This window comes from Ambystoma mexicanum, chromosome 12 (genome assembly GCF_040938575.1).
Source record: "Ambystoma mexicanum isolate Mex_15411 chromosome 12, UKY_AmexF1_1, whole genome shotgun sequence".
In the NCBI taxonomy this organism is placed as follows: Eukaryota; Metazoa; Chordata; class Amphibia; order Caudata; family Ambystomatidae; genus Ambystoma; species Ambystoma mexicanum.
Genome location: NC_090936.1, coordinates 464,331,692 through 464,350,217, shown reverse-complemented (window position 1 = coordinate 464,350,217; position 18,526 = coordinate 464,331,692). Strand labels below are relative to the sequence as shown.

Here is an 18,526-nt window from a genome sequence, read left to right as displayed (position 1 = left end):
CCTGCAGGCCTTCGGAGAGTACACCCAGTGTTTCATACATCACAGCTCAATCCCTTTCAAGAAGATACTTGGTCCCGCAGACCTAAGCTCTGCCCTCTACCTACAGACACTACACAAAAGGAGTATGAGGTGGCCCAGATATGTGACTCAAGGTATCACAGGGGTAGACTAAAGTATCTGGTAGGATGGAAAGGGTATCCCTGGTCAGAAAACTCCTGGGAGCCTAAATCTCACATCAATGCTCCCCTTTTGCTACGCAAATTTCATCATTTTCATCCCGATAAGCCCGGGGGAGTGTGCCACAGGCGTGTTTGGGATCGCTGGCGCTGTAATCCGCCAGTGAATGTCCCTTCACATTTTCCCCGAACCTCCTGTGCCGGTCTAGCCTTTTCTGCATTGCGCACGTAACCGGTAGTTCTTATTCCCCTACTTCCGGGTTACGTGCGCGTTGCAACGTTTCCTTGGTTTCACCTTGGAATGCCTTCGCTCTGTGCTTTCGCCTTCCGTGTGGTTTTCCGCTCTTTTCCTCTCTCGCTCGGTGATCCCCTCCCCGGGATCATCCTCTCTTTTGCTCCCCTCCTCCGGTGTTCCTGCCTTCTCTGTTCGTTCTGTTGTTTCCCCTCTTTCCTTCACTTCGGACCTCGGTCCACCTCTTTTTCTTTTCCTTGGTTCCTTGTTCTTTTCTCCCCTGCTCTCTCTCATGCTTACCTCCTCCTCCTTACCCGCTGGACCCGCTGATTACCTGTGTACCAGACCCCGACTTGCTTACGGACTCCTCTTCCTCCTGACCAGTGATGCTTGCTCTCCTGTGTACCAGTTCCCCTGCTTCTCTATTGGACTGCTTTTGCCTCCTGTATTTGTTTCTGCCTGCCTCCCTGTGTACCGGACCTTTTGCCTGCTTACTGGATTGCCTCAGCTTGTTGAACTGTACCTTCTTGCTCGTCCTCCTGAGATCCATACCCTTGACAGCCTTCGGATCTCCTTCTGCCTCATCGGACATCGTCCACGTTCCAAGGACCCCGGATCTTCCTACATCCGTCCGAGCACTTCACACAGGGGTTTTTTGTGCTTTTGGCTTTTTCCCCTTTCTCAGACGGTCACAGAGGATCGCCCACCATCCCACCTATACGGTGGCACTGTGGCGTCCTTCCGCGGTTGTCCCTATCTGCATAAAAAAAGGAGAGGCCCGGTAGCAAAGAGAAAAGGAAACCCAGGAGGAAAGATAAAGTTGAGGGGGAAGGGGAAGGTTTTGAGACAGAGTCTTCCTTTGATGAAGAGGACATAGCTGACCCTTGTGACAACTACTCACACCCAAAGTGTTCATCAGAGGAACTCATGAGGACAACAGCAAAATACGATATATCACAAATTCTACAGCGACAGCCATCAAGTGCAGAGAATCCTCAATAGACACTGGCATATCCTGAAAATTGATGACGACATCAGGGAATGGGTACCTGACAAACCCATCTTGACCTATAGGCTAAAATCCTGAAAAGCATTCTAAGCCCCTCATACATGCCTCCAACACCCAGAACAACTGAAAACTGGCTCACAAGCACGAAACCTTTCGGTTTCTACAAATGTGGCACATGTTCCATGTGCAAACAAACCACAAACACCAAGACTCTGACTTTCAGCAATGCCGACACACATGACATCAAACAATACATTAATTGTAAATCAAAATTTGTAGTGTATTCCATAATATGTGTCTGTGATCCCAAATACATCGGCAGTACGAAAAGGGAGCTCAGAACAAGAATTCGGGAGCACCTTAGCACGCTTCACTCGCAGGATGACAAATACCCACTTGCAGCACATTGGCAGGAAAAACATCAGTGGCATAAGAAAGAAAACATTTCCTTCGTGGGACTGGAAACAATACCAGCAGATGTCAGAGGAGGCGACAGAGAACTGCATCTACGACAGAAAGAAGACAGACTGATCTGTAGATACAGAGGTGTTACTGTGGGACTTAACCGTGACCATAATTTTCATGTATTTTTGTGATTAATCATTCTGTCTCCCCACTCTTTACACTTATGACTCTGGGACCCCTATCTGGCCTTCTGGCCCACCCATCTCCCTCCAACGCATGTCACATGGAAACGATCGGGTTCAGCATAACCCTTGTCCTCCATAACAGAACTAGTCCCCGTGCAGATGTACAAGGTTTGCAACCCACCGCGGGACACAACCCACAATTGTCTCTGATTTGGCCGGCCTGGAGGTCTCCCCACCACTACAACTGCGCACCCCTCCAATCCTCTTTTGAGTCCGCACAACCTCCATTGAGACCAATGGCCTTAATTGACCACTTTCCCTATGAGCTGCCTACCAACTCTCCTTCATTTCTAACCTTCCGGAATTGACCATGATATCTACACATCACCTTGTCACCCCCATCAAGCCTACCTTGAGTGCCCAAGTACCTATATACTAGTTGCCATTTGAGACCTTGTTCTCCACCCCAACTTAGATCAGCCCCCCACCACTGCTCATCTCCGGTCCACCCAGAACCCGGAAGTGGGCTTTGGCTCACAGGCTCCTAAACTCAGGGAACTTTGCCGAGAGTGCCCACACCCACCACCAACCCCCTTTTGGTTCATTCCCGACCATAGGGACGCATGTCACTGATGAGCGTGCAACTTCCCCCTATGCTCTCCCACCAGTAACCAGCTGATCACTCGAGCCTACATACCCCTGGCCCATTCAGGATACTTATTTTTGGGCCGGCTGGCACCGCCACTAGCCGTGCCATCGCCAATCAAATGGTGACGCCACTCAATACGAGCATGATGCCCCCCCTTGCCCCACACGGCTTTCCGACATTGCCATCATGCGATGCACCAATAATATTGTCTCTCTCCCCTCTACTCTGTGACTGCGCCTCAAGCGCCTACACATACCAGCAACCCCTAATCACAGGGATGCACTCCCTGGCGTACATGCACCTTTGTTCCCCTAACTTCCAATACCGGCAACCAGCCAATCAGGTGTGCTCACGCACCAACCAATCAGCTGCCAGACCGATCCGTCCAATCAGGAAGTGTGTGTTATATCCTCCTAGATGCACACACTTCATGGCTGAACGACGGACGGAGCCACAGAGACTCTCTCACAGGTAAGAATTCTTCCAGCCCACACACCCAGGCCCACTTTGGACAACCCATTCGCGAGCTGGCCGGCTTTGTTGCAAGCCGAGCCCCCTCGCATTCTCTACCTCCAACCGGGCAGTATACCGCCCTATCGCCTCAAACGCTCCACCTGACCAATCATGCAGCCCCCCAGGACGCATCTTCCAGCATGCCCTGACCACCTTGCATCGCCCAACCCCACCCATCACCATCCAGAAGCCCTTCAACCTAGCAGTTCACACGGGGACGCCAGCAGACACGACCATGATGCCATCTTTGCCCCACACGGCGCCCCCCCCCAATTTATTGCACCACGCATCTTTCTCATCCCACAATTCTGTGACTGTGCACTGAGCACCCACACCCACCTTAAGCCCCCACTGTCTCCTTCACGATCACAGGGATACACTCCTTTCCCCATTTCAACTCGCTACAACAACATGCTTGGTTTAACCCTGGACCAGATTAACTCAAGTAATCCCGGCGGTCTAATCTCAGCCACTGCACCAGCACCATCTGACTTCATGCTTCTCATCACCAGGCCACCATGAGCCAAGCCCTGACCAGGACCACTCATCTTTAGCATTGTAAGGGATCCCCCCCCACTTACCTATTAGCTTTTCTCTCCTCATCAGTGGATATCGCTAGCACCAGATCTTTCTCATGGCTGCCCATAAAAACACCAGCCCCCAACTAATCTCCCTACTTGCAGATACGCTATGCAGCTTGGAGCAGGCACCATTAACAAGGAGGCCCTCGGATCACCATATTTTCCTTCTGGCATCCATGTCACCTAACCTGTGTCTGGTAAGCACCGGCATCCTTGATCTCTCAGTAAACATGATTCCATGCAGCGCTGAATCAGCTCTAACTCTCTCTTTATCCCCTTTTTTCTATCCGACTTTCTCTCCCTGTTTCCTTGGTACTGAGTTTATCATGTTGTACTGTGATTGATTGTGATCAATTGAATATCAACCTATTTTTCTAAAAACCTCCGACGTCAATAATCACCCCACTTTGGGCTGGTCAATCACCACAACCCACTGCACATCACTGCTTAATATGAACTAAACCATGTGAATTGACCATTAATGTGGATATGTCTCTCTATGCTATACAACCATGTGGCTGTCATGCGGCGTATGACTATGCTGTAACCTTCAAATATTGCATTTCTTCCTCCACCACTGCGCCGCCCAATCGTGCACCTTTATTCTCACCCCAAACACATCACTTACCACAGCCTTGATAAAGACTAAGGTCGAAATGCGTGTTGGCCTCTTTGTTTCACCCATATGGATACCATTGCCAGAATTTGTCACGTGTTACTGAGTACATATTAAACATGTACAGAAACAACCTTTCACTGATGTGTCTACATTCCTCAACCACGCACGCATAACTGGTGCCCAGATAAACCGCACAGGAAGTGGACAACCACAAATTGCCAGCGCCAATTACTAACAAGGCTTGTCAACCCCCCCCCAGAACACAAACTTCTGAGAACCCTGGAGTTTGGTTCTCTGACAAACCATGTGCCATATGGCAAGCAACATTCCAATTCCTAACTAAAACAGTGCGCAGGGGACCGCTGTTTCCTAACCTAAACTCCAACCCTTCTAAAAATACAAGGGGATGGGTTTGCCTAAATGGATGCAGAGCAAAGGAAGAAAAGATCTGTGGGGGCTAACAAGAGGGAAACGAGGAAACTATGACTCATTCAAAATGAAAGAAGCACTCGATGCAATACCAACAGAGAAGGACTGTTCAGCAGAACTGAAATGTTCTTCGTATCAGTTGTTCCAGGGGTCCAGGCCAACACAAACGTCAAATGGCTCCAAATTACACAATGGGAACTGTTGCAGACGATAAATTTGACAGTTATGTGGTTCAACGCCATCAAGAAGAATTGAGATTTGTCGGACTCATGAGCGGGAGCCTCCAGAATAGATATGTTTTGGATCTCTCACAGCTATGGAAGGAGGTGTGTGCACAAGGATTGGCCCCGTCTTGCTGCGCATACGTGCCCTCCCACGATGGAGAGAATAGAACTCTCACAGAAGCTATCATTCAATTATCAGATTTACATGCCAAAATGGAAGACATCACAAGCACAGCAGGAGAAGATGAAGATTGGCTGACGTACATCTTTTCCTGGATACTATCATGGATGGCCAACAGGCTGAAGGTACTGATAACTGCCTTAGTGCTAGTACTCCGGGCCTTCTGTGTCATCAAAATAGCAATAACACAGTGCAAGAAGACTACAAAGAAGACAAGAGGAATGAATAAATTACTGGACGTAGACACAAAGGCAGATGGAGGGACACAGACATTCGAAGTAATACAGTCTCACTTGAAGCAATGTTCCATTTAGCCTGTAGGCACAAGATTCTCATATCTGTGGATCCACGTAACTACATGGGATGTTGGGTATGGTGCAAACGCGTTGGGAACTGCTGCAATATGATCTGGGGTTTCAATGAATAAGTGAAGTATGAAGGTCGCCTGGGAGGAGTGGCGAAAGTATGGATTCAAAACCATACCTAAGCAGGGAAAACGTCCAAAGAAGTGTGGTTGAATGCTCAACCAGAGGGAGGTTTGGAGACCTAAATGTGGCCTTTGTTGCACCAGTCCCACCCTCATCTCGACACCACAGAAATGAAAGGTGGACATCGTTTCTGGCTCCCTCCTCCCTATCATCGATGTACTACAGATGTACCACAGATGTGAGAAACATTAGCCACTCAGACAGCCATTTACCCTATCCTAATGACGTAGTTAAAAAGATAAATTTTCAATTGATGGAGCAAGTACACTGTCTGTAACCACAAAGAAAACTGATGACATCACGACTACGACTATGATGTAGTCGTAGTCGTGCAGGAAGTTATGCAGACACTTAGGCCCACTGCTCGTAGACACAAATAACATGCTTAGGACTCACTTGGTTAAAGGACGGACACAGTTTTGCTATGCAGTATCCTCAAGTTGCACAAGAATACATATAAACTGCTTGCTGACACTTAAATGCAACTAATATGAACAGCCATGCAAATAAAGATGGAAGCCACAGCCGGATTGAAATGAATGGAAGACGCTGGAAGGGGTCGAGAATACAGAGAGAGGCCTGACATGCTGAATTTGCTGAGATGCACAGACCAGGCTCTCAGTGCAGCTGTTGTGCACAGTCTTGCCAAGGACGCTGAGTGATTGAAAGTTTCAAGTTAATAGAAGAGATAGGACACTTGCAAGGGTAAAAGCCAAAAATCCTCATAAATGCAAGCAGGAAAATTTTGTGGTCCCTACACATGTGACTTGAACCTGGAAGACAAAACCTATTCATTCAAGCCAGATGGAGACTGTTGTTCCCATCCAACTGAAGGCAAGATGATACAGGGGAAGGACGAGAGATATGACCTCTAGCACAGAGCCCGCCCTGAAGAAGGACCAAGGTCCGAAATACATCGGCGGCTAAGGTATCTGCACGAATAATATGGAAAATGAATAAGAATAAAACAAGAAACTTTATCTTATACACAAATGGTTTCATCATTTGTGTTTATGATCAAGACAATAATGGAATAATTGCATAATTGAAATATACAGTAGTGTTCACTACATTCATTGGCGACCTCAGGTCTGGTGAAGGCTTCACCAGACACTTTTTCTTGCTTTAGAGAATGAAATGTAGACATCGAGATTTGTGTCTAATAAGACACAGATAAAAGGGCTGAGGGAGTTACACAAAGAAAGCAATTTGACAGAACTTCTGCAGAAATTCATTGAGTTGTATTTTTAAGAAAAAAAAATCAGACACAAAATTACCATTCAAAACAGAAATTTCATTAACAAATATTTTCTATTCTAGTTTCTGACACTTGTTTTTTCAATATGCCAAGAACCATGAAAGGTTAACATAATATGTGCAACATGTTAATGACCGAAATTCAGGAATTATGATGCATTGAGGTGAGGGCACGTGCCTGGGATTGAGCTAGATGATAGACTTTGTATTTTAAATTTTGGTTTTTCATATCACTTTTATGCTGATGACTCACATATCTTTTTGATTCTTTTCTAACTTTTCGGATAATCTCCATTCTTTTCTTTCTGCCTGTCTAATCAACATCCAACCTTGGATGAAATCCCCTTTACCTAAACATAAACTATTCTAAAACTAAAGTACTCTTCTTTCCTTCTTCCTGTACCCTCCCCCCACACCCGTATTTCTTATTTGTCTTTCCCTCTTGTCTATTTTCCTTTCTCTGACACTGCATGCAATCTAGGTGTTAACTTTGACTCCTCTCTCACTTTATCTACTCATATTTCTAATATCTCCCCAATTTGTTGCTACCAACTTTTTAACATCCATAAAATCATGCTCTTTCCATTCCTGCTGCCAAAATCCTTGTGTCTGCCCTTGTATTGACCCGCCTTTTTACTGCTCTTCCCTTAATATGGGTCTTCCTGCTTTTCATTTGAACGCTCTTTGCGCTATTTACAACTACTCTGTTTGCAATGTCCTATTTCTTCCTCCTCACTCCTTTATTTTTGCCCCTGTCCACTTGCTTTTCTGGCTCTCCTTTGAATCACAGCTTCTTTCCATTTCCTCTGTCTTACTTTTAAATGTCTTCACAGTCTTGGCCCCACTAGACCTGCCTTCCCTTATTTCCTTCTACTCTCGCGTTCTCTCTTCGATCGCAAACTCTCTTTCACCTTTCTGTGCCCAGACCACCAGGCGTGCAGTCTCGTTTCCCTGCTTTTTCACTTCTTATCCCTGAATACTGGAACTCTCTTCCTCTCCCTATTCCCTCGTTATCCTCCACTCTGCTTTTTCGTTCCGCCTGAAAACTCATCTCCACTCCTGCCTAATGTAACCATATTTTCATTTCTTATTGTAGTGTTTTATCCTATTGTACAGCACTTAGGCGCAAGCAAACTATAAATAAAATGTATCTCAGATGTGATTTAGGCAGACTCACTATTTGTGTCAAGTGAAGGTGAGATTAGGAATCAGTCCCCATGTACCAGGGTCAGCAATTTAGCTATTACACCATATCTCTGTGAAAAGCGTAAACAATGTATTGGTGTACGTTATGTGCACGACAAAAGACCATGGCGATACCTGAAGGCGAGTTAGTCATTGAATGTGCAGGATTAACAGACGATGGTGAACCTGGGCTGGCGCATTACATGGGGCCTCATTCCGAGATTGGAGGCAGTTATGGCGCTTTTAGCGCCATGACTGCCTCCAATAACGGTACTGAGTCCGCCCTGGTTCAATGGGGACTTACCGGTCTAGTCCGACCTTTGCGGGACCGGTAAGTCCCCATTGAAAAATCCATTCCCCATTCCCATTTGAGCACCCATAGGGCTCAATGGGAATGGGGAAGTAGCTAATAACGGTACCGCAATTTGCGGTACCGTTATTAGCTCTGAAGTCCCTTAACGGGTCCCATCCACAACACCTGGTAAAACCAGGCGTTAAAGGATGGACCCGCTAAGGGACCTCGGAATAGGGCGCAAAGGGATTACCGGCACTGATGTCCTTAACGGTGCCCGGTATCCCTTTGCGTCCTACTCGGAATGAGGCCCATGGTCGTGGCGAGGAGGCCAGGCAGATAGATGAGGGTTGGCTAATATGATGCGCAGAGAGAGAGAACTGGCCTACAATGACACCTATAAGGGTCTACTCTAGGCTATAATGCCTCACGTTTAAAGCCGCGCTCGTTTAACTCTGCTTGCTAAATGACATAGAGAAAATCATACTTGCCAACCCTACTGATTTAGGCAGTAGGCTACTGCTTTTGAAGCAGTCCTACCGCCTACAGATTTGGGTGACAGATCCTACTGCTTTCTACAGTGGCAGGTAATGTGACTCTATGGCAGGCTGCAGGACAAAGCATGCAACACATTAATTAGTCTGTCTGTGCTGTGGGCTGGTAGGTGATTACTTTGATTGGGCTCAGACCAATCCACTGACCTGACAGCAACGTGACTCTGTCCTGAACTCTTGCCGGAACAACCCTTAGGACGGTGAACGACCAGTGAAGGCAAGTGGCAGAGCGTGACACCATCACACCATCTGCCTATCAGACTGAAGGGGGTATTAGTCTCCATGTTATTCAGTGTTCAACTTGCACTGCAGGAATATATAAGAATTGCCCAGGCTGCTGCTACAGTGGAAAATGTTGCCTACCAGCTCTGTGTGATTACCTTCTGTGAAGTTAGGTAATTGAATTTGGTTTAACTTACCATTCAGAGTTATACATCTTAAACATTTGAAAATATTTCCATGTTGTGCTGTTTGATGGGTTGTGTATTTTAGAATGCTTCAGTGCTGACAACAATGTATGTTTGGTATTTTCCTGAGATGTCATTGTTATGCAAATTATTATTTTTGAAACTTGAAAACACCTACATCTTTTTGGTCACAGAATGTTGGCAAGTATAGAAAATGTCGTTCTCATCGCACTCCTTGCGGTGTTCCCTACAAACACTACACTCAGCCTGTGTGTGCCACCACTTTCCCTTGTTATAAGTTGGTGGTCCAACCCGAACCGCTGGCACAGCCCAAACTTCACACCCTCTTGCCCGCCTTCTTTGTTTCCCTTTTTGGGGGCACCCCAAACCTTTATTCTTGACCACCTCGCACCGGCATGCTCTCTCTGCGGCCGATATTCACCTGCTTGCTACCTGCATCCGTGTGCAGCCCTCTGCTGTTTCCTGCGTGGCGTGCATGCGCGACCTTTGTTGATCGCGGCCTCCACAGTGGAGCGGTCTTTTCCGTGCGGCGTAAAACTTTGGGGTAGGCGCGTAATTCACCGACAACGGTGTATCCTGCAGGAGAGGGGGCGGAGAACAAGGCCAGGCTGATTTGTGAATGTGGGCTGTCTCGTGTTGTGTGAGGGGGGCTGAGGAGACAGTGGTGATGAAATACTGTGGGTTAAAGCATACTATGAGTGGGGCAGGAGGGTTGGTTGGGTGTCACTGACCTTGTCGTGAATCTTTTGACGAGAGGGGGTGAATGTACATAGTGATAGCATGGTGATAGGGCAAAGGGGCATGGGGTATATGAAAAGATAATGTTTAGGGGCGTTGAGACCATGGCGGTTGGTCACCGGGGAATGGATATATCTTGGTCCGTAGACACGAGTGATAATGTTTGGTGCTACAAAAAATTAATAATAAATCTCTGTGTAAGGCACGCCCAAAGCAGAGGGACAGGACAACGAGAGTGCGATTTTGCCCTCAGAATTAGCGGTCGCGCAATTGGGGAGGACCATGGTCACACGGACAAGGGGGCTTAGGCCAGCGGTATTCAAACTGTGGGGCGCGGCCCCGCTGGGGGCTACGACCACATCTGTGGGGGGGTGGGGTGGGGGTTGCGTGAAAGGCCAGCATGAAATCTAAAAAAAAAATGTAAAAAAAAAAATTTGCAAAAAATGGCAGGAGCGGCTCACATGGTCAGGCAGAAGCATGAAACTCTCAGACACCAATGAAAAAGTGGCCCGCAGTTGTGAATGGATATTCATTCCTTTAGTCACAGACTGTTTGAATTGAACCCAAGGGAGTGTTTTGTGTTAAAATGTAAGCAAATTGTGATATTTAAAGAATATTTATTCAGCAACAATGGTCAAAATTACTAACTGCTCAATGGTCAAAATCTAACTGCACAGTGAAGTACCTCATCAAACTGGCCCACATTGGCCAAAAAGGTGGCCCATTTTAAATGGCCCACACTAGCATTTTGCATTTTTGATACATGCATTGCCCTATTTCCTTATAGGCCAGTCCGAGCTTGGCGGCTCATCCATAATGGCATGGGGGGACCCACCATTCCCCCTCACCCATTATGGAGGAGCGAAGGAGCCAGCCCAGTGAAACAATGAGCCCTCCCTCAGCTGCTTTTTTCAGCTGAGGGCGTGCTCCTGGGCTGGCTGAACTGTCAAAGGGAAACACTATTTCCCATTGACAGTTCTGTTCAGTGCCCCAGCCGCACATGCTCACTGAGCCATGCAAGGCTGGGGCGTTTTGCTTCGCCAGCATTGCATAGCTCATTGGAAATGCTGGCTGTGGCACTGCACATCTGTATCTGCGAGGGGGAGCTCCTTTACCTCCTCGCACATACAGACAGAGCACCTAGAGCGGGGCGTTTCAGCACCCACACGCAGGCCCCTGCAGAAGGTACATATATGTTCATTTTTTAAAAATTTAAACATGTGTATGGATGCGTGCATGCTTGGGTTATGAGAGAGTGTAGGGTGATGGATGCTTGTGTGAATGATAGAGTGATTGCTGTATGAATGTGTGTGTGTGTGTGTGTGTTAGTTTTTTTGGTCCGTTGAGCTGACTTTGGCAAGTGGTGGATAAAGGGGGAAGGAGGCTTGTACAACAAAGGCATTTTAAAAATGCCTAAATGCCTTTTTTGCACAATCCCCCTACCCACCTGCCAAAATCAGCTCTCCTTCTGGGTGTCCGGTCATTATTTCGAATTCCAAAGGATCGAATGCAAAACATTTGAATCCTAAGTACTGAAAAAAAGACCATATGCCTTTTTTAAATGTATTTTTTTTGTTGGTTTTGGTATAGGTAAAATTAGTGGGTTTTTGCCCAAGAACAGGGGTTTGGTGGCGACCCCCCAATTATTTTTTTTTTAAATAAAGTGCATTTGATTTTTTTCCCCGTCCTTTTGTTTCAAAAGTTTTCATTTTGAAACTTTGTATTCAATTCTTTAACCCACAACCCTCCTTCTGGGGTGCTGTGGAGCGCAGGGAACAGGGATGGTATTTTTATACTGGATTTCTATCATAGATGTCCTGTCAAAAATACCATGCTTTCCCCCCTGGCACCGCAGTGCCTTGCATACACACATAATCATGTTGATTGTGTTGGGCCCATTGGGGCCCAGGGGACAGGGATGGTATCAGGGACGCCATTTGGGGGTCGCCAGAGGTCTCCCTTGCGACCTCCAAACAAAAAGTAGAAAAAAATGTTTTTTTTTTTATTAATGCAAGCACCTGGGCTGTGGCCAGCACCATATGGCTCTTTACTTCTGGATTGGCTGACCTTCTTGTTCAGGCCCCTTAAAAAAAAGAAGAAACGTGGCACAAGTCTATCACTTTCAGCACTGACCCTAAATAAGAAAGAATAGGAATACCAAATAATGTGCCTTTCTGGAATTCTATACAATAATTGCTAGACTCATTCAAGGTTTATTTCAGGCACACTTCAGGGGGAGAGTCACTGATTTAGTCTGTTCTTAAACACCTCAACACAGCCTTTCATCCTTCTGAGGTCGATAAATGAGTAACAACACAGGTTGGGTGATATTGGGTGTATATTTTTTCTATATAAAGCGCTTAAGCGTCAGTGCTATATAATAACACATCATTATCATTTGGTCATGGATGTCTGCTTGCATTCATAGTAATTTGGTAATATGGGCCTATACACACTGATCTTAGCAATACATATGGCGATCCATTCTTGTATGAAATGTACATCACATTATAGTGATATCGTAACCATATTTTTCATAGTGCCGCATTTTTCATAGTGTACAATGCTGTGTGATTCCACTTCCTGTTTTGTCAACCGGTGAAAGGACGCGTTCCATCGCTTCATGCGATATCACTTCGGGGTGGGGTCAAATGACATCACTTCCTTTGACGTCATCGGGGGTCAAGGGTCGTGCGATGTCACTTCCACTACCCCTGGCATTTTGGTGAAATGACGTCCCTGGATGGTATCTTTTTACTGGACGTTTATCATAGATGTCCAGTAAAAAATGTCATGCCTGCCCCCTGGGCCCCTCAGCACAAATTGCAAACTGTTTGGCTATTTACCCATTTCTTTTTTTAAAGTATGCTCTACAATGTAACATTTTAACCCACTTTTTCACTCCTTTCGGCCTTCCGCTTACAGATTTGATTTAATTAACTGATGGGATGCCCTCGCTAAGACAAAGCTGTTAAAACCTGTGAAGGGCTTTTCCCATTTTTATTTTCCCATTTTGCCTGCGGGGTGGCGGGTGGGCCAGGGGGTCGTAAACGTTGGAGCAGCCATTTTTCATGAGATAATGCACTTCATAATTGACCGATTTTTACCGCATGCGGTATTCCCATGAATACCGCATGGGATCAATAATGACCCTCCGACAGCGAGATACTCTTTAGTCAATTTAAAATAATGTCATGTATATGGTAAATGTTATCATTTCCAGCGTATCCCTCAGTTGTGGCAAGTGGAGTGTTATTGTGATCTGGGAAACACTTTTAGTTAGTTCAAAGATTCGGTGTTTTTTGTATTGTAGATGCGGCGGAACACAAACCCTCGTGCTGCACATGAAAGAAGTCCACGATTATTAACACAAAACGAAGTAACAACAGCAGTCCTGTATCTGAATGGGCTCCTGCAGGTAGTTGTTTGACGTGCAGTTTATGACGCCCTTCTTACTCCGCCCTGCCCCCTTAACCCCCTCCTTCGCCCGGTTTCTGTTTCGTTTCTCTGACTTCTCAGAGCAGGGAGGGACTGGCAGGAGAGACTACATATCCCCCGCAGCTGGGAAGGGCGGAGAAGAATCGAGAGGCGAGAAGGTGCTTGAAGTGAGTGACACAGAGGTGCTTGCAAAGGACCCTAGAGCGACTGGCACCAAAGACTCAAGAAGCCAGAGCCTGCCAATTCATCATGGGGAATTGGCGCAGAAGTAATTGATTGTGGAAGGCTGGAGGTATTGCCTCGAAGAACCCAACGAGTGACTGGCAGTAGCTTGAAGGGATAAGATGTCCGTTCACTGCAAGATATCAACCCCTGGCGTTCCTGTTCATTTAGTGGCCATCAGTTAGCCCAAACAAACTAGAGAGGTCCACATTAACTGGCATTTAAATATCGACAGAACTGTTGTCTTAAATTCGGCCCTGAACATTGGAGACGCCACAGGTATTCCGTTTCAAGACTCCTGGGTTGAAAGCCAAACAATGTCCGAGGCAGGTGCCGAGGTGCAGCCCGCGGAGGCGCCCAGCATGGCAGAGGAGTCCAGCACTGAGGAGGAGACCAGCATGTCAGACCCGTCGGTGTCTGCCTTCCTGACCAAGCAACTGTGCAAGCACGGGGGCCGCCTGCCCCTGTCGGACATCCCCCAGCACCTTGATCTAACGCCAGAACACATCGCCAGCATACTTCGTGAGGAGGGCAAGCGCTTTCCGCAACCAGAGCCGGGCACCGTCTTCGCCCAGTCTCCCATTCGCCTGTGTGGTGGGTACCTGGGAGGCAAATGTGAGTCTACGCAGTGTGAGCGCCTTCACCTATGCCGCTACTTCATCCTGGGGCGTTGTTTTATCGGTAGAAACAGGCATGGGTGAGTATGCATGTCGACGTGGGTGTCATTGCATGCAGAAGGCTTCCTGAGGACACAGATTTGCCCTGTTGCACAAGTGACCACAAGGTTTCATAATAGATGAGTGATGGAGGGGCAATTAGTTGGAAGAGGGACACCAAGACTTTGCCTACTACTTATCCACTAAAATATGAAAAATCCTACACACTCTCATTAACCTCCTTTCACTCTCTCTGCTTCACCCCATCTGCCCTCTATCCTCCCACTCTCACCTCCTCTTGAACTTGCAGCCACCCTGAACTCCATCAACCATCCTACATCGCTATCTCTGTACACCACAGGGCATTGTGGAACTGGCTTCCCTCAACTGCACCCATCTCTCTCCTCTCCACAGTCTCTCCCTATACCCCAGGATCTTCACAACCTGCTATAAGGTGCGCACTCTTTGACCCTTCTTGAATTAATGTAGAGCTGACTCCAACAGTTGTGAATAACTAGCATCCTGTCTCCCTCCCCCCACTAACAGATTCCAACTAGTGGTGTTCAATGGATGACCTGTGGGAGATGGGCTCAGCAACCTGCTCAAGTCTGGACTCTAAAGCCAGCATTCCACAGAAGCAGCCCACCCCCATGTCTCACACTCTCTTACTACTAGCCACCACTCCCACCCTTTCCTCTGTGCTCATGACCTCTCTGCTGCATTTGGTATGTTGACCACTCATCCCTCCTTACAACTCTCCCACACTTCGGCCTCCATGGAACTGCCGTTGCATAGATTGCCTCCTACTTAACTGGTTGCTCCTTCTCCATTTGTTGGAATGCAGGAACCCCCCTCTGTGACCCCTCTAACAGGTGGTCCTCCAGCAGGCCGGCCTTGGTCCTCTCCTTTTGCACTCGCTCCAACTTATCCCTTGGAAAGCTCAAATTCTCATTTGAGTAATCATGTGATCTCTTTGTGAGAATGGCCAAAACCTTTTCCCTTTCACCCTGGAGATTTCCATCAGCATCACTGACTGCCTGACCGCCATTCACCACTGAATGGCGCCTCACTGTCTGATGCTCTAGACCTCCAAGACGGAGCTAACACCACTCGCCGCCCCTCCCTATCCCCTATTTTCCCCACTGCTACTCTGACTCCATCTCCTATGGGTTGCAACCTGGGGAGCTTTATTTTACAGTACCTACAGTAATTCATCACTTCCAGTCCTATGGCTGACAGGCTTAACCGCAAAAGGTTCCCTCTTCACACCTTTCACTCCACCAAGACCATTATTGCGTACCCAGTAATTTTACTGAAAACAAAACAGAGTGGTATATTTCACCAAAGTACATAACACCTAAAACACTGAAAATATGAATTAAATATATATATTTAAATGTTTTTTATGTTATTGTATATGGTTATAAATTAACCTTTTGCAATCAACAAATACATTTTCCCACAATACACATAAATAATAAATATATATGGAGTAGTGGGGTAAAGGGTTAAAATGAGTCGCGATGGGATTCGTGTGGTGTTAAAAGGGTAGAAAAACAGGGGACATTGGGGGGGAACCCCCAAATAAAAAAAATAATACAAATTCAGTGTTTTTCAGTACTTTGCCTGCGATGAAATGTACCACTCTGAAATTTGGGTCGGTAAAATCACTTACAACCAATTATTTCTACTCATTTCCTCATCAGACTGGATTAGTGCTCCAGCCTTAATATAGGACTCCCTCTTTGCTGCTATACCCCACTTTAAAAGCTTCTCAACGTTTTTAACTCAAACCCTCTTTAACCTCTGTTGACCTTCCCCCACTCCAGCACGCTGCCTGTGTGTGGGAAGGCTGTCCATGCGGTTCCACTGCCTCAATTGCCCCTTCTAGATTTTAAATCTATCCATATGCTGACTCTCATACACCTCATGGATGTTACATGGGAGCACAACATCCTTAGAGTCTAACTGCTGCTTTGCTTTGTTTAAGAAAACAACCCCTTTGTGGTAGATATGGTGGAAAACACAGAAAATAGTTAATTCTGCAGCAAATGCATACCAAAAGCATGGCCAGTTGCTATGCCAAACAAATAGTCTGCTTCGCAACACCCATTCCCTTCTCACTCCACTCTGTAGCCTTGTTTTGGTCAAAGGGTTGCGCTAAAGCCCCATTTTATGGGCCAAACTCAAAAAACGAATGTAATATATAGGCCAAGGAAGTGTGGATAGCACTGACAATAAACTATTGAAAGTTTAAAGGGAAAAAAACTGAAATTATGGATTATTTCCACCTTGTTGAAACACTTGTGTATAGGCGTGTTACAAATGACATATCACATTTACAGGATTATATAACGGATAATCACATACGTAGATGTGCAGGAGAGCTTGGGGTTCAGGGTGGAGGAAATACCAGCTGGCAACTGTTAGGGAGAATTCTCCAAAATGGCAAATTTCCCTTACCTACGGAGTCCCTCAGCAGCTTTGCTGGATTTCTAGGGTTTATTTTTTTCACCTGGTAAGAGTGTAAGCCTTTTTCCCACTCTTACATGTGTTTTGCTGTGTGTGTTTTTACCAATTGTGTAATCTTGGCCTCTGGAGCCTCCCCTACTCCATGAGCACCATCTTTTTTTGTGTGTTACACAGCACCTTCAGTTGTCTTTTAGACTTCCCACTGACTCAATTTTTCTGGTACTGACTACTGTCTCCCAGAAACATGTAAAGTTGCCATTAACTTTATGTAGTCTCTTTAAATCACAGACCCAGTATACCCCATCTTAAATGGAGTATTGCAAAGGGTTAATTCTTATCCCTTTTTGCCTGTTTCTCTTGGAGCACTGTTTCGCTCCCTTTTCATCAAGACTTGGCTGGTGGCAGTGGTAACTACCATATTTTTCATACCGCGGTTATCTTTAATAACCATGGTATTATTTTTAGGCTATTTTATTAGCCTCAAACATAAACCCGCTTGATCAAATATATTTTATTTCGGCTCCGGCTGGGTTTATTCGCCATTTCTTTTTGTAAAAGTCTTTCTCGTGTTTTACTCTGCACGCCAAACCTGGTTTGGTTCCTTTGTTCGCCGTCTTTTTGCAGGCTTCTACACAGAAGCCCTCCTTAAGGCGCCTGAAAGTCTGGGTAGGCAGGATGTGAGGGAGGGGTCTTAGGACCCATGCCATGGGTTCCCTTGGTAACCCAACTCACACTCCTGTTTGATTGGCCGGGTGACTGTCCTTGCCAGGACAGCCACCCTGCTGTATGATTGACAGCCAGGCTGTGTGAATGGGGGAAAACTGCATAAAAAGTAGGTCTCTGGGACTGGAAAGGCAGAGTCGCACCTGGAACGAAAGAACCGACAAAGAGCTGACAGAAGAGGACCCCTACAAAGACTGAACCGCCCGGTGAAGCCCTGCTGCAGGTCCGAATCTTCAGAATTCGACGACAGAGAGGATCTTCCAGGAATCTTCTTACCTTGAGCTGGTGGGATCAACCAGTTTGCCCAAACTGCAAGCCAGGAGCCCTCCTCTGGTCGAATTCGCTGTGCAGAGCTACAGTGGGCCGGATAGCCAGAAGGTCGGACCCTGCTTGGGTTTTAAGGAGCGCACCTTTTATTTGTTGCTTTGCTCTTCTGCTGGTTTCTTCCCCGGGTAGTGCAGGACCCTCCAGTCTTCCTACTTCTTGTCAGTCTGACAGTCTCTTCAGGAACCGTGAGCCTGCAGGAACTACCAGGAACGTCTGCCTCAGCTACAGCTCCCTCTCCGTTTTAAGGTACTGTGAAAATCCGGTTGTTGGTTTCGTTCAGCCGCGGTGAAAGTGTGTGAAATCTTTCTCCAATCCAAGGGTTTGTCCTTCTCTTCTCTTTGAACTAACTTTTCTGCCGACCAACTTCGTCCGGAATTCGTGGCACGAACTTTACAGCAAACTACCCTGAACCGTGTGATCTTGAGCAAAAGACTTTTGACCTATTGACTTTGGCCCTAAGCCTTTTTTCCCTGATTCTATCACTGTAGTTCCTCTTGCTCAATTGCCCTGAGTACTTACCTGTTGGTGTGGTTCAAATTCTGC

The 18,526-nt window shown here is 46.6% G+C and overlaps 1 protein-coding gene across 2 annotated transcripts in view; it reads left to right on the top strand.

The window, feature by feature from the left end:
- The first annotated feature begins 13,671 nt into the window (after nucleotides 1-13,671).
- Nucleotides 13,672-18,526, top strand: part of LOC138513667 (zinc finger CCCH-type antiviral protein 1-like) — a 406,876-nt gene continuing 402,021 nt past the window's right edge. For both annotated transcript variants that reach the window (XM_069628726.1, XM_069628727.1), the window contains exon 1: nucleotides 13,672-14,502. In XM_069628726.1, the coding sequence (XP_069484827.1) occupies nucleotides 14,123-14,502 (380 nt within the window). In that variant the 5' untranslated portion in view covers nucleotides 13,672-14,122. The remainder of the gene's footprint in view (nucleotides 14,503-18,526) is intronic.